Source organism: Eurytemora carolleeae, unplaced genomic scaffold (genome assembly GCF_000591075.1).
Source record: "Eurytemora carolleeae unplaced genomic scaffold, Eaff_2.0 scaffold72, whole genome shotgun sequence".
Classification (NCBI taxonomy): Eukaryota; Metazoa; Arthropoda; class Copepoda; order Calanoida; family Temoridae; genus Eurytemora; species Eurytemora carolleeae.
This window is the reverse complement of record NW_019396031.1, coordinates 69,514-86,649: the sequence shown is the minus strand read 5'-3', so window position 1 is coordinate 86,649 and position 17,136 is coordinate 69,514. Positions and strand designations below refer to the sequence as shown.

The following is a 17,136-nucleotide window of genomic DNA, read 5'->3' as shown; positions in this document are numbered from 1 at the left end:
GGAAGGGACGCCTGTACTCCGAAGAGAAAAACTAGAAATTATCTGAAACTTAGACTCGGAGCCTGATAAAAATTAGGACTTTGAACTCTAAACTCGGGGAAAATAACAGAGACCTAAATAATGAATTCGGAGCTGCATAACTAATATTATGCCTTAACAACCAATTCCTCTAGAAAAAAAGGTCTCTAGAACAATTTCAACACTAAGTACTCTTTATAAAATAAAGAACAAATGAATTTATTTGATATACAGTCGTCGTATCAATACAACAAAGACGACTAACTGGTAAAATTTCTATGTATTTTTTATACTCTGGGAATTACTCGGACATTTATTAAATAAATTATATATTACAAAAAAACTAAGCGATAATATGGAATATTACACATGTACATTATACATATTTTGAGATTAAATCACTAAAAAATGTAATTATAAACTCTCAGAATCAGTAAACATCATGGAGCTTTCCATACATTGGTAGAGAGCAGGTCTGGGCAATTTCCCGTTAACGTATTAACATGTGATGAAAGGTTCTTAGTGTTTAAATTCAGGTTAAATTTGGCAGATAATGATAATTGCTGTCACCGCCCACCGGTAACGGCAAATTTCCTAGGCTAGCAGACAGTTGCAAAAAATAGTGTACTTTTGTTTTATGTTTATTAATTACACTGTAAATTATTTGTTTTATGTTTATTAATTACACTGTAAATTATTTGTGTGTTCTTCCTAAAATGCTCTAAAATGTCACCCGACAATTTAAGAGAGCCTTCAACGACTCACAACAGTACCTTTTAACCCTTAAGCGNATTAATTACACTGTAAATTATTTGTGTGTTCTTCCTAAAATGCTCTAAAATGTCACCCGACAATTTAAGAGAGCCTTCAACGACTCACAACAGTACCTTTTAACACTTAAGCGGTTAAAGAGAACTTATCCATGTATTCTTATCTAAAACAAGTTAAAGAAACTGAGTCTTTGCACCAAACAGTGTCTATAGATAGGGACCGTCCCTTTACGCTCAAATTCTGAACGAGAAAATCGGTTTTTTCTCCGGCCACTTTGTCTTTGAAAATTAAGACTATTACCAATCAACAGCGAATAGGCTGTTTAGTTTACCCTGAAATTACCGAGATAAGTGAACGGACCCTTTAAGCTTTATAAGTCCTATGTATTTGCAACCTAATGATGTAAACCCATGATATTCAAAACTTTGATTATTTGATCTAACAGAATTTATTGTTTGAAATATCTAAGATCTACGACATTGGGGTTTAAAGATATCGGGATTAGTAAATCAGAGTTTGTGTCGAAAATTAAATTCCTTTTAGCACTTTTCTAGCTCGTCTGTTAATTTAAAAAATCAAAAATGGCACTTTAGATAGAAGGGTCGGATTAAATTTAGTTGACATTCCCTTTAAACTATAGATTTCATTGAGGAGGAACTCCTCCTGTAGCGGTCCACCGTTGTTGTAGTGTAGAAACCATTGGTTGTCGAGTAGGTTTATTTCCTAGAATCCTATCCATCTCCTCCAGCAGACAACTATTCATCTTGGATAGAAGCTGGAGGCTGGAGAGCTGGCTGGTCAACTGCTCTAGGGAGCTTGCGCTCACAACCACAACCTGGCTCGTGTTGTTCCTGAGGCTCCAGCAGACCAGGAGCTGGCTCAAGGTACATCCAAACCTCTCACTTATCTAAAGGGGGTCCTTTTAATCTTGCCAATTTTCAAATTGCTGTAACTTTGTTCTTGTTAGGAATTAATATTTGGAATTTTTACAATCTGTAAAAAAATTTGAGTAATCAACATGTACACGTTTTGTTGTATACAATGAAAATTCACAATTCTAATTAAGTTATCTTGACTTCTTCAGAAAACACCATATTGGAATATGGCTTAAATGAAATAACTGAATTTGCGCATTTTTTGGTATTAGAATTGTGAATTTTCATTGTATACAACAAAACGTTCATATTTTGATTAATCAAATTCTTTTACAGATTGTAAAAATTCCAAACAATATCAAAGTTACAGCAATTTGAAAATTGGCAAGACTAAAAGGACACCCTGTACAATAAAGAGATTTAAGGGGACTGTACACGTAATTTCATGTGATCCTGCAGTAGTTGAGTGGTGTGTTCGATTCACAATAGTACCCTTTACACCTTTATATGATCAAGGATGATGGACTTATCCTTACTTCTTAACAGAATCAATTGAATTTGTTGAAACCTTTTTCACAAGGTTTTTCATTAAAGAAATATTAATATTTAATTTAAATAAGTCGCAGAAAATACATATTTTCATTAGCATTTTTGAAAACCGCCTCGGACAAAGAATATCCGATATTTGTTTAGAACTATAATAGAAGTTAATTGCGTTTTTTTAGAGATAAACACTCGAAGTTTTCCGTCGATAATCAGTCTAAGGTTAAATATGTACCATTTGTAAATCAAACATGCCACATTCCCTTCTTTCCCTGGAGGGTCACTTGAAAAAAACACAGAAAATATTTGTAAAACAAGAGAGAAAATTATCGGAACTTTTTTTGTACATTAAATATTCTAACAAAATAATGTTGTGGACCTATAGTATGTCAAAGTATAAATTATGCTCAACCAAATAGTGAAAGGTTGAAATAAGAGTTTGTTCCTTTGTCAGTTCCTTTCCCTTGTTCAGCAAAAAGGTTTGAAAAGTTTTCTTTCCACAACATGATAGGGGGAAATATTTCCACAAACATGACATGGGGTAATATTTCCACAAACATGATTTGGGGGAAATATTTCCACAAACATGATTGGGGGAAATATTTCCACAAACATGATTCAGGGAAATATTTCCACAACATGATTGGTAATATTTCCACAACATGATTGGGGGAAATATTTCCACAAATATGATTGGGGGAAATATTTCCACAAACATGATAAAGGGAAATATTTTCACAAACATGATTGGGGGAAATATTTCCACAAACATGACAGGGGGAAAAATTTGTAAGATATTTTGATTAAGAAAATCTGAACATATCTCAAGCTATCCAAGGTTAAAAAAAATTGTTTAAAACTTACCATTTCTAATTGTTTAACCGTATGAGAAGCTACGTGAATTCCTTCATGGATCCCGTTAGCGTCTTGGCCAACCTTATACTTCCCACTCTACAGTAAAAATCATTAGAATAATAACATTTCTGGCTTTTAGAATTTTCACAAGAAAAATTATTCATAAATATATAAACATGGTTCCGATCTTGTTTCTCAGCTGTATATAATTTACATAAACAAGACTAAGATGCTAGTAATGAAATGTATAACATTTCAAATTCAGAGCGCCTCCTACCCTTCTACCCTGGGTTCATTCCAAGTATAACTTAAACAAATTTTCCTTTTCGGTTAAACCAGAGAAACAGAGGAACTTTTGGAATAATTTTACATTATAGAGGGAAGGATCATGATGGTTCTACAGTAAACCTTCTTATATCATGGTTTACATTAGTATTCCCATCCTCAAGGTTGTATGATAAGACAGGTTTACTCTCGCTGCGCTCCAATGTACGTAAAATGTCGTCTTCTAAGAGAGATTGACATCTAAAGTAACCAACCTTATTAAACAACCTTGTTAGTACAGTAGTAATCAGTTTTGGTTTTAGAAGGAATAAGTTCTTTTGACACATTTAAAAAAGCAAATTTAATACTTAAAAATGTAGCATTTTGCACTCGTTTACTAATGAAACCCTTTACTAATGAGTAATGGAGTTTTTCAATCCTGTCAGAAAATTGGTTGGTAAGTCATATATAGACCCAGTCTGCTAGGAAAAGTTGCGTCAATTTTCAAGTCTTGGTCGACCTTAAAGTGTCGCAACACCTTTGCCTTTGATTTTGCCACACTTCCTAACTTTTAATTATTAATATTACATACTTCCCCCCTTCCATGTGTAGATGTACAAACTACACCCTTTCATCAGAGAACAGAGATGTTCTCTATATTAACCTTTCATCAGAGAACAGAGATGTTCTTTATATTAACCTTTCAACAGAGAACAAGGATGTTCTTTATATTAATCTTTCATCTGAGAACAGAGATATTCTCTATATTAACCTTTCATCAGAGAAAAGAGATGTTCTTTATATTAACCTTTCATCAGAGAACAGAGATTTTCTCTATATTAATCTTTCATCAGAGAACAGAAATGTCTTTTGTATTAACCTTTCATCAGAGAAAAGAGATGTTCTTTATATTAACCTTTCATCAGAGAAAAGAGATGTTCTTTATATTAACCTTTCATCAGAGAACAGAGATGTTCTTTATATTAACCTTTCATCAGAGAACAGAGATGTTCTTTATATTAACCTTTCAACAGAGAACAAAGATGTTCTTTGTATTAACCTTTCATCAGAGAACAGAGATGTTCTTTATATTAACCTTTCAACAGAGAACAAAGATGTTCTTTATATAAACCTTTCATCTGAGAACATAACTGTGTTTCTCACATATAATGTACAATACATTTACTGTTTCTCGCATATACTGTACAATTCATTTACTGTTTCTAACATATACTGTACAATACATTTACTGTCTCCTGCATATCTTGTACAAGTGTACAACACATTTACTGTTTCTTGCATATGCTTTTCAATACATTTAATGTTTCTTGTTTCTGTACAAAAATTTACTGTTTCCTTCATATACTGAATGAGTGTACAATACATTTACTGTTTCCTTCATATACTGCATGAGTGTACAATACATTTACTGTTTCCTTCATATACTGTACAATACATTTACTGTTTCCTTCATATACTGTATGAGTGTACAATACATTTACTGTTTCCTTCATATACTGTATGAGTGTACAATACATTTACTGTTTCCTTCATATACTGTATGAGTGTACAATACATTTACTGTTTCCTTCATATACTGTATGAGTGTACATTTACTGTTTCCTTCATATACTGTATGAGTGTACAATACATTTACTGTTTCCTTCATATACTGTATGAGTGTACAATACATTTATTGTTTCTCGCATATACTGTACAATTCATTTACTGTTTCTAACATATACTGTACAATACATTTACTGTCTCCAGCATATCTTGTACAAGTGTACAACACATTTACTGTTTCTTGCATATACTTTTCAATACATTTAATGTTTCTTGTTTCTGTAAAATTTACTGTTTCCTTCATATACTGTACAATACATTTACTGTTTCCTTCAAAAACTGCATGAGTGTACAATACATTTACTGTTTCCTTCATATACTGTATGAGTGTACAATACATTTACTGTTTTCCTTTGATGAAAGTAAAAGTATGCCTTATTTAATTAGAACTCTTTTTTATCTTATAATTTTCTTTCATCTTTCCAGAAAAGAAAACTTATATAAAAAGTAGCTTTAGATAATAATAACAAGTAAGATGCAGGTACTCGTATACAAACTTGGTGTTAAAAAAGGGACAACGGCTGTCATTTTGGTTAAATTTTTATATAAACTGTCATAACTGCCGAGAATTTTGTGCGACAGACCTCTCATTGGTGTCCATACAATCAACAATGTTCTGCAGGTTTCGAAAAAGTTCAAAGAAATAAAAGTCGAGCCATGAAAAAAGCTGCAATACCCATTTTTAGTACACTCCATATATGTATAAAACATATGTATATATATAATTTTTTTTAATTAGCCAATATTTTTGGTTAGGTTAAGATAAGAAAATATCCTGGCCGAAACCGAGGCTAGAATAGGGTAGNGGGGGGGGGGGGGCACAAATTCTCTAATTGAAAATTATGAAGAAAACTTTAAATTTCTTCAAACTGACCTTAAAAGCTAGTTTTGTGACAAGCTGAGTCTGCTCCTCACTAGTACCAAGAACTAGACCTAGAGACACAGGAGACCAGGTTATCAGTCCCAACCCAACCTTGTTGTACAACTCTGCCATGTAAAGTTCAACCTAAATATAACAATGTAGTTTAGCTGTGCTGTATGAATATGAATCATTTTAGAATGTTCTCAAAGTGTATTCTCAATAGCATGTCCTGGGTAGTGTGTACGATGTGTACTCGTTGTGTCCTCAACGTGCGTCCTAAATAGTGTGTCCTGTATAGTGTGTACTTGATGTGTCCTCAACGTGCGCCCTCGATGTGTGTCCTCAATGTGAGAACTCAATATGCATCCTCGATGTGTCTTCGATGTGAGAACTCGATGTGAGATTTAGATTTGAGAATTCGATATGAGAACTCGATTTTAGAACTCGATGTGCGTCCTCGATATGCGTATTTAATGAATGTCCTGGATGTGCGTTCAGGATGTGCCTCAATGTGCGTCCTTGATGAGCGTCCTAATTTGCGACCTCGGTATACGTCCTCGATGTGTGACCTCAATGTTAGTCCATAATGTGCGTCCACGATGTGCTACCTCGATGTGCGTCCTCAATATGCATCCTATCCTTAATGTGAACCCTAAATGTGGATCCTCAATGTGCTTTGTTTCTGTGCGTTTTCTTTAGTGAATTTAAAGTCAGAGGCGTATTCATGAGGGGAGGGGGGCTATGTGACCTCCGCTCCACTGGTTCAGTGAAATCTATGGTTTTAAGTTTTTTGTTTGCTTCATTGGGTACTGAAGCCCCCCCCCCCCCGAAAAAATTCCTGAATACGGAAAATATTTCTATATATTTATCCAAAAAGATGGATAAAAGTTAATTCGTAAATCCCCCGGTACTTACGTGTTTTGGCACATTTTGCAACGGATATACAATATTCTGTAGTAGTTTTGTCACTTGTTAGTTTATGAAAAGTTCTAAGACAGTATTGTAATTTTGTAAAGAAAAGTAAGAATGATTCCAGGAAATGCAGAACAGGAAATGCGAAAACAATCAAAACTTAATTTCGGAAGGAAAAGTGCTTCTTAACACGATAGATTGTGCTCAGCTATATTTATAATTATTTGTAAGGGAAAAAATTATTTTCGAAGCATTTTTGATTCTATAATTCCGCTTTAATAGGATCATTCATTCCGCGGTACTGTCACGTTTTGCCTGATACAGATTGTATTTGTACGTTAAGTAAAAAGATCTAATATACTTAATACCAAGCGTAACAACAATAATAAAGGCAGCCGATCTAATGTAAACAAACATGAGTTAGTATACGGTGAATCTTCATCTAACGCCAGAGATGCATCAGATGTCTGTTTATCATTTGTGTTATTGTTTACAATCTTTATTATTGTTGTTACGCAATTACAAGTTCTTCAGCAGTCCAAAAACGTCACAGCAAAGTGTACGGGAACCCAATCGCCCCCTCCTTCTATTCAATTCTCCTTGGAAGTATCCATATACGTGTTTTATTACATGTCTGACTTTTCATGTACTCCACACGCCTGAACCAAACCCAACACAGTTGGACCCTGCAGAGACCGAAACTTGAGACATTTAAAAATGCGTCAACATAATACAAGTTTACCTTTTCTCTGTGGAAGGGATGATATTCTGCGTATTCACAAAGCGGAGTTACGCAGTTCATAGCTCGGGCAATAGAGAAGGATTCAAATATCTCAACAGGACTCCATTTTGCTGTGCCCCAGTACAAAATCTAAACAAAGAGAAGAGTTTGTTGAAAAGTTTAATTCAGTTCTGCAAATTTAAAGAGATTAGTTATATTATAAACTAAAAATCAATATTGTATCAAACTTAGCATTATATATTTATACAAAAACTTTTTTTCGTAAGTTTATATTTCAATTGTAAAAACAGAATTTTACAAATAAAAATCTGTTGATCATACCCCCCTTTCTTTACTTGCCCTGTATCTGTTTCTCTAATTACAAATTATTAATTCTAAAATCAGATAATTATAAATTAATTAAACTTATTCAAGTAATAATTAGAATCAGGCTAATTAGTCGGTATGGAGTTGTATTGCACAATGTAGAGGGAAAACTGAGTACAGAGCCAGAAATTTAAGAGAGTGGTATCGTCATGAAACCAGGCGTCGGAAATTTTAAAGATATCAATTTTTTTCAAAATATTATTTAATATGATTGTTTCATCTTTTTTTCATTCATTAACCCTCAAAAAGGAAACTCGGGAGGTTTGTTCATCAAAGGAATAATATAATTCTTGCACTCATCGATACTCTCTTAAAGGAATTTAGTGTTTGACACAAACTCAAATTTTCTTATCCCTATATCTGTACAACCTAATGATGTAAACCTTTGATATTTCAAACTTAGATTATTTGATCTAACAGATTTCATAGTTTGAAATGTCCAAGGTCTACGACAAAGGGTTGCAAAGATATATGAAATATGAAATCATAGTTTGTGGCAAAAACTCAATTCCTTTCCGGCTATGTTCTAAACTGTACTGCACTGCAGTGCAATGTACAATGTGCAAAAAATTTGTGTGTGTCCAACTGTAATCATTATAAACTGCGAACCAAATAGAGTAAAAAGTACAATAGGTGACAAGGCCATTTTGAAGAATTTACGCCTGACGTCACTGGTGTCAAATGTGACACAGTTCCAACCCGTCTTTGCATATAAAACAGTAAAAGAAAAGAGAGAGAAAACACACATAAAACTGCACCAATTTTTTCTTAGCCTATTCTTATAAATAAATATTTTGTCTCTCCCTGAAAATAAAAATGCCATGTAAAATGACGTAAAATGCAGCTTTATACTATTCTCTATTGCAACTTATTGTATTCACTAATCTATTTCCTGCGCACAAAGGAATTGAATGGAATTTCAAACAAAATGATTTTTTTTCGGATTAAAGGGACTGTACCGTAATTTCAACAGCTTTGTATGATCAAATATGAATAAGTATCAATGTTTATTATTTTGAATACTGATTATTTTCAATTGTGTTTCTCTATAAAGTGACTTGGACATTTCTACTACAGAAAAACATATAGGAATTATCAAAATTAAACACATTTAAGCCTAGAAAAACGACAATATTTTTCACATTATTGATCAGATAAAGGCTTCAAGGATACTGTTGTCATCTTTGACTGAAGAGTCACCTGATAACTACGCACACAGTCCCTTTAAATCAATTACAACTTATTTTTTAATGGATAAAATAAAACCTACCTTGCCTGTTGTGATCAGAAAGTTAATCGCTTTTACCACCTCTACACAAAATAACGATTATTTAAGAACCGAAATTGGAAATAATCAATTTTCAAAAAGAACACCACAGGGTTCATATTTGCTCAGACACTCACTTGAAATTGCGTCTCTAGTTCCTTTAAAAATAAGTAAAGGAATGAAGAGGAATTTGCAACTTTTGAAAAGAAACCGCTGTAAAGTAAAAAACTTAAATGCACCGTCTGGGAAATTTTCTTAAACCAACTAATTCTGTTTTTTTTATGCTGAACGGGGTTTTTAATTTCGTCTCTTTAAAGGGATAGATGAAAAAATTTCAATAAACCCCCTAGATAAAGAGTTACATGCACAGCGGTACCCTTTCAACATAAGTTTTAGCAAAAATTGTCTCTTCTTAAGATAAGAAACGACGATAACCATTGTTACTTAAATACAGGTTTAAAGGGAGTGACCGGCAATGTATAGTAGTTGAACTGAGAATGTAGTATTGTGGAGAATATTTTAGGATTCATTTGAGACATATAAAACGCTTTAATGATGTACAATTACTCAGTTTGAGCGCAAATTCGACATTCAAAATCGTCCATTTGGGTGGTTACGTTTTGAGAATCGATTATTTTAAAACTATTAAATAACGACGACAAAAAAATGTATATAAATTCTACAGTAACCTATTTAGTTGTTTAGGAACAGGTTGAGAAAATAAAAATTAACTCGTATCATCTAAAATAAGTATTTTATTGGTTTCTGGAATGTCTCATTGTTTACAGACATTTTTGTAGATTTTCTGGAATTTTTATTGAAAAGACGACATTTTAAGAATTTTTAGAAATCTGCGAACAAATTCGTAAAGAATAAGAAATTTAATATAATGCTGAAAAAAGATATAATCAATTTTAACATTGATTTATTGAGAATTTCAATTGAGAAATATATTCCTAAACATCTAATTAGTCTACCGTAGAATTTTTGATACATTTTTTGTCGTTGTTGTTTTATAAATTTTAAAAAATCGATTCTCAAAACGTAACCACTCAAATGGATGCGTCGACTTTGCGCTCAAACTCAGTAATTATACATCATTAAAACATTTTATAAGTCTCAATTGAATCCTAGAAAATTTCTCCACAACACTACATTTTCAGTTCCACTACAGTTAAACCTTAAATACATCGAAAGAATTTATCAAATGTCGTCTTAAAAATTTTTCAATGGGTTTTATACTATTTTACGTAAATCTCAGTATTTGCGAAAATAACTACAAAATAGCCATGAATATGCGGAAACAGTTTTAAAGAGCTCCATATAATCATTTAATTAAAAATAACTAAATATCTGCAACATTCCATTATCAGAAAGTGAAGAATACGACATTTGATGAATTCTTTCGATGTATGGCTTATTTAGCCGGTCACTCACTTTAAAGGGCGCTTTAGTGAATCGGGCAGGGAACTCTTTAAATTTCGATTCTAAGATAAAATAATTAGAACCCTACTTAAACAATTCCTTTCCAGTCGTTACATTTTTAAAGCGTATAAACGTCTTTATACGCTTAATTATGTTTTCATTTTTACGCATCCTCGAAGATGTGACGCGTTTTAAGTTTTAACATATTTTCACATATAAAAATATATTTAAGAAAATGAATACCTTCTAGTGGACAATGTGAATCATTTTTATGTATAATGACGAGATCAATATAATCTAGTTGAAGGTTTTCTAAAGAATCCTTCACAGATTCTAATATTTCCTTCCGAGATAAAGCTCTGTCTTCTGTCCTGTAAATGGGGGAAATAAGTTGAAAGGAAAAATAAAAAAATGTTTAAAGAAACTTGTAAGATTGTATTGTTTATGATCGGGAACATTCTACAGAGCGTCCCATATCATATTAGATTATCTCCAATCTTTAACGCCAAAATACGCACACAATACTCTAAAAATCTAGCATTATCTGCAAAACAAATTTTCTATTAACCTTATTAAATTTTTCTAAATGATTCATTCTTCTTAAATTTTCTGATTTGTCCCTCAAATCGTAATTTAGACCCATTGACGCGGTCTAATTTGATGTGGAACACCCTGTATATCGGGTGGGTTAAAAATAATTATGAAATACCTAAAATATGATTAAAGGACACGAAAGTGGACATTTTGAATGGAGTGGATTATAAAAACAAAGCTTTGTTAACAATTTGGAGGCTAACTTTAATCCATCAACCTTTTATGATCGATCCTTTAAAAATATGTTTTCAAAATGCATACTTTTAATGCATTTGCTTTATATTAGCACATCTCAATATTTGGCAAAAACCGGTTTTCAGTTGCTAAGATTTTCTGTAAACCATGCTGCACTCCTTGTACTGTATAAACATGGGAATTAAGTGACAAATTTTAAGAATTATCGCGCTGTATTACCTAATTTCAATGATCATAACAAAGTAACGTATGCTAAAGTATATTTTATGCAAACGTTAAAAAGCTGTTTCGTTCCTGTGCAAACCGTTGTAAGATATTTATGTTACAAATCTGAAAGATAAACAGTATTAAATCCATATGAAATCAAAAATCCTTAACAAAGACAATATAAAAAATTCCCTCAATTCCCATGTTTATCGGGACACCCTGTAGAACAAATAGTTGTTAGAAGATTGAGTCTATTGTGTGAATGGGTAAAGATTAAAACTTACTTATCCCAATATATCTTGGTCGCCACAGTAAACTGTCTCCGAGACCATCCTTTCTTCTTGATAATCCGTCCCAGCTCAATCTAAACATCCATATAGAATCCGTCTTAGCTCAATCTAAACATCCATATAGAATCCGTCCTAACCCAATCTAAACATTATCCATATAGAATCCATCCCAGCTCAATCTAAAAATCATTAGAATCCGTCCTACTTTAATATAAACATCGAAATAGAATCTGTCCCAGCTCAATCTAAACATCCAAATATAATCCGTCCCAGCTCAATCTAAACATCCATACAGAATCCGTCCCANAACATCATCCATATAGAATCGGTCCTAGCTCAATCATTCAAACGTTTTTTCTAAAAAAAAGATATCTCTTATAGAGTTTTTCCATACAAAATTAGAATAGTTAGTTTGTACAAGACACCTGAAATAAACTTATAACAATATAACACAAATTTAATGAAAACTGACAGCTTAGAAAACTTGCTTCAAGATTTTAATTAGCTTTCACAACTTTTACCAAAGGAACTGAACACTATAAATCATTGCAACCTGATGATATAAACCTTTGATATTTCAAACTGTGACTTTTGGGTTTAGCCGAATTTATAGCTTGAGTTATATAAGGTCCACAACATCAGGTTACAAAGGTATAAAGATTATTGAATCAGATAACAAGGGAAGTATTCAGTTCCTTTCCTAACCTTGAATAATTTACCTCTGCTTTCTGACTCGTGAAGGGTTCACTGATATCAAAGAAATTTATTCCGTTCTCGAAAGCAAGTGTTACAATCTCTTCGTTTAGTTCAGAGTCGTCATTGGAGAAGGATTTGAGGCTTCCTAGTGCTATACTGGACACCTGGATAAGGTTCAAGTTTATAAATAGAGATCCTAGTGCTATACTGGACACCTGGATAAGGTTAAAGTTAATAAATAGAGTTCCTAGTGCTATACTGGACACCCGGATATAGTTCAATTTAATTAATAGAGATCCTAGTGCTATACTGGACACCTGGATAAGGTTCAAGTTAATGAATAGAGATCCTAGTGCTATACTGGACACCTGGATAAGGTTCAAGTTAATAAATAGAGATCCTATTGCTATACTGGACACCTGGATAAGGTTAAATTTAATTAATAGAGATCCTAGTGCTATACTGGACATCTGGATAAGGTTAAATTTAATTAATAGAGATCCTAGTGCTATACTGGACACCTGGATAAGGTTAAATTTAATTAATAGAGATCCTAGTGCTGTATTGGACACCTGGATAAGGTTCAATTTAATTAATAGAGATCCTAGTGCTACACTGGACACCTGGATAAGGTTCAAGTTAATGAATAGAGTTCCTAGTGTTATACTGGACACCCGGATAAGGTTCAATTTTATTAATAGAGATCCTAGTGCTATACTGAACACCTGGATAAGGTTCAAGTTAATGAATAGAGATCCTAGTGCTATACTGGACACCCGGATAAGGTTCAAGTTAATGAATAGAGAGACCAAGAAAGACTTTTGAGACCTTTTTCTTCCCTGTTTTTCTAAACTTACGAGGGTTATCAGAAAAACGTCTAAAATTGATTTTCAAATATAATTTTTAAATCTGGTTTGTGTTGTTGATTCTATAAATTTATATTGCGCAGCAGTTTTAATATAAACAAGTTTGAATATCAGGTTTTTGGCCCCTTTATGAGGAACAAAGAATGTGGTTGAACGAGGTTTTTATTTAGAAAGTAGTAGATTTTATCTAAATCCAAGTAAAATCTTTTTTAACTAGGGAACAGCCTATAGGGCACTGTCAAGCTATTCAAATAATTTGAGTAACATTTTTTAAACAAAAAAAGTGTTTAAGATCGAATGAATGTTGATGAATGAATATAAATAAAATGATTGGTTAGATATTTGGATAGGTTATGATGACACCTCTCTCAGGGTTTACAATAGCTTAAGTTATAAAGCAAAAATGAGAAAAACCCGTTTTGGTATTTCGCCAGATTTTCAGTGTCTGTCATATTTACTTTTCTTAAAAATATTGTCAAATCCTTTTTAGTTAGGTTACTGTATGTATAATATTTTATATCTGTAGAATATAACATTTTATTAAATTTAACGTTTTTTAAAGGAACTGAGTTTTTGCCACAAACCCAAATTTTCTGATCGCTTTAACAACTGCAACCGGATGGTGTAAACCTTTGATATTTCAAACTTGGATTATTTGATCTTTAACATAATTCATAGTTTGAAATATCTAAGGTCTACGACATTGGGATGAAAATAAATAGGGATTAGAAAATCAGAATTTGTGGCAAAGACTCAATTCCTTTTCAGTTTCGAACACTGAAACCTGAATTTGATATTTTGGCATGGTAGACGACAAAAAAATACGAGTTAGATTATTTCAGAGTCTGTACTTTTACAACTTGCGTAATATATAAATTGCAATTTTAAAACAGGTTTTTTTGCAAAGACCAATTAAACTGATTAAATGTTCCGTACTAGTTTGAGAGGACTGTACCATTAAACCTTTATATGAACAAAACTAATGGAAATTTACAATTTTGTGAATTTTATACGCAGAAACAAAAAACAAAAAAAATCCGCACTTTTCAATTTGAAAAAAGACGATATCTTCCCTAGATAATATTAAAAAGTATCGTTGTGCATCAGGCATGCCATACTTTTAAATGTAGATTCACTTAAAATTACGTCTACAGTTTATTTAAGGAGTGCTATACGAGAAATGTATTTCAGCCAAACAAGTTTGAGAGTTTACTTCATAAACCGTTAAACCAAAAACGTTAAAGCACACAATTGTACTTGTATTACTTCCATGAAAACAAAAACGTTAAAAGAACACACAATTAATTGTGCTTGTATTACTTCCATGAAAACAAAAACGTTAAAACACACAATTGTACTTGTACTACTTCCATGAAAACAAAAACGTTAAAGCACACAATTGTACTTGTACTACTTCCATGAAAACAAAAACGTTAAAAGAACACACAATTGTACGTGTATCTACATAAGCACGGACATGGGCTAGTTTATTTCGGTTTTTGTTTTGGTTTTTGTTTTGGCACCAAAAAAGATAGAGTATATATCCACACCTTTCTTTCCAATGCGCAAATGAAGACAAACATGTTTGTTTGTTGTTTATTTTATGGGTAAAACTCTGCTTGATTTACGTGTCAAAATGTAAATATGCCTAGGTAGTAGGTAGTAGTGACAAAAAGACGCCCTTGTAACTGAACATTGTGCCTGAGGCAGTTAATGTTAAGGCCCAGTTTTTATTCTCATGTGTGGGGCATGTGTTAGCATGAACAGTCTAAAAAAACTATTAATGCTTTTTTAGTTATATTAAAAAACGCCTCAGCTCAGTAAGAATCATAGATAAAGATAGATTGCGCATAAGACGACATTTTTCATCTTGAAAGATATAAATGTACAGAGATGTTTTAAAGATATTCCTTTTATATAGATTAACTAGGTCGGTTGTGAACATTGGCTGTTCTAATGTCATTGAGTACTTGTGGTGTACATGAGTTCTGTAAAAAGAAATTTAAGTTAGATTAGCCCTTCTCATGTCCTTCTTCAGTTCTCGTCAATATGATATATTGCTCAGTGAAATAATTTGATATTCTCAAAATAAAATTCACTCCTGAGTGGTTTAATAATTATGAAATCCATTAAAACACCAAACCACCCCGCTTATCATTGAGTACACTTTGACCCCTAGAAGTATGAGTTCGCGGACTATACAATTCTTGGTGATTTTGGGTACATAAGCTATCTATGTTTATTTATTTATCTATGGTAAGAATAGGGATGGTTTGGATTTCTCCTACTCTCCTATACAATACACATGATACATCCTGCCGACCAAGGTTGACCTTTAAGCATTACAGGTTTTTCAATATTTAGTTTTTGATATTTTGCTCTGTGTTTGAAATGAGCTTTAAATAAATATATTAAATTTAATAATTTCAATGCTGAATCTGGCAGATTGAATGGATTCAAAGAATTTTTTTCATCAATCAGAAAACGTTATTTGTTCGAATACAAAATTAGCTATGAACTAAATTTTAAAACTGTTGTTTGTTGGTTACTAAAACATTTAAATAACACATTTTTGCGCAATAACCGCTTGATTTCTTTAAATCCTAGTTTTTTCACTTTTTAAAAACCTAATTTTGTTTTTATCTATAGGCACACATTTTAAACCAATAAAATACAAGCTCGTCACTAATATAGACAATACAATTAGTTTAAATATATTAAAGGGTCTGAACATTTACAGGGCTAGTGTCATGTCGGATCCCAACAGAACCCTTTAAGCCTTATCCTCATAGAGTAATAAAACGAAGAGGTGAAGCTTAGCTCAGATGTACACAACCGACCTCCCTATTAATTAATTAATTAATAGATTGGTCGGTTGTCTACATCACGATATGTTCACGTATCTAACACTGAACACTTGTTTATAAAGTGATCGTATTTCTAAGGGGGATTTTATGAAATTGACCAATTTTTAGATTTTCTTTCTTTATTTAAATCTATATTAAGTGTCTATCTCATTATCAATACTAATATTCAAATATCTACATAAAACCACCCCTTAGAAATACAATCACTCTATATACAAGTGTACAGTGTTAGATACGTAAACATATCGTGATGTATACAACCGACCACTCTATTAATTAATTAATTAATAGGGAGGTCGGTTGTGTACATCTGAGCTAAGCTTCACCTCTTCGTTTTATTACTCTATATTTATCCTGATCAAGGATGACGAAGTTATCCTTGATCTATCCGCAGATATTCTCTTTTTTAGTTCATACTTTTCTCTTTTATCTGTCAGTGGAGTTTAAACTTTACAATTTAGTATATAAAATTTTTAACGAGAAAAACACGGATTTTTTCGTCGGCATTGATCTGACAAAGATTTAGGGGTAATTGCTCTGTATCGGACGCGTCACTATAAAATGAATGATCACTTGTATTTTCGTTTACATTATACATTTATAGACGAATAGAGTGGTTCACGTAAAGTAACTTATAAAAGGGAGAAAAAGAAAAAGTCAGCTGAGATGAATAAATAAAGAAAATCAGCTTATGACTGGTTAAAAGAAAAATTAAGAGAGGGTAAGAAGAGTAAGTATAGAGAGAAGGTGCAGAGTAAAGGTAAAGAGAAAATGGGAGGAGAGAATAAATAGAGAAAAGGTAGGGAGAGACGGTACGTAAGGAGAGAAGGAAAGGAGCGATAGTAAGGAGAGAAGGTAAGGAGAGAAGGTAAGGAGAGATGGTAAGGAGAGAAGG

At 32.5% G+C, this 17,136-nt stretch overlaps 1 protein-coding gene across 2 annotated transcripts in view; it reads right to left on the bottom strand.

The window, feature by feature from the left end:
• Positions 1 to 317: 317 nt before the first annotated feature.
• LOC111696539 (voltage-gated potassium channel subunit beta-2) overlaps positions 318 to 17,136 on the bottom strand; it is a 22,821-nt gene continuing 6,002 nt past the window's right edge. Inside the window, exons 4-12 of one of the 2 annotated variants that reach the window (XR_002764112.1) lie at positions 12,532 to 12,672; positions 11,807 to 11,886; positions 10,770 to 10,897; positions 9,105 to 9,145; positions 7,469 to 7,597; positions 5,827 to 5,958; positions 3,072 to 3,158; positions 906 to 1,696; positions 318 to 791 (exon numbers count right to left, since the gene is read on the bottom strand). Coding sequence is in view for 1 of the 2 variants with exons in the window: in XM_023466167.1 (XP_023321935.1) it covers positions 1,433 to 1,696; positions 3,072 to 3,158; positions 5,827 to 5,958; positions 7,469 to 7,597; positions 9,105 to 9,145; positions 10,770 to 10,897; positions 11,807 to 11,886; positions 12,532 to 12,672 (1,002 nt within the window). In the remaining variant the exon portion in view is untranslated. The other variant, XM_023466167.1, reaches the window with a different exon arrangement.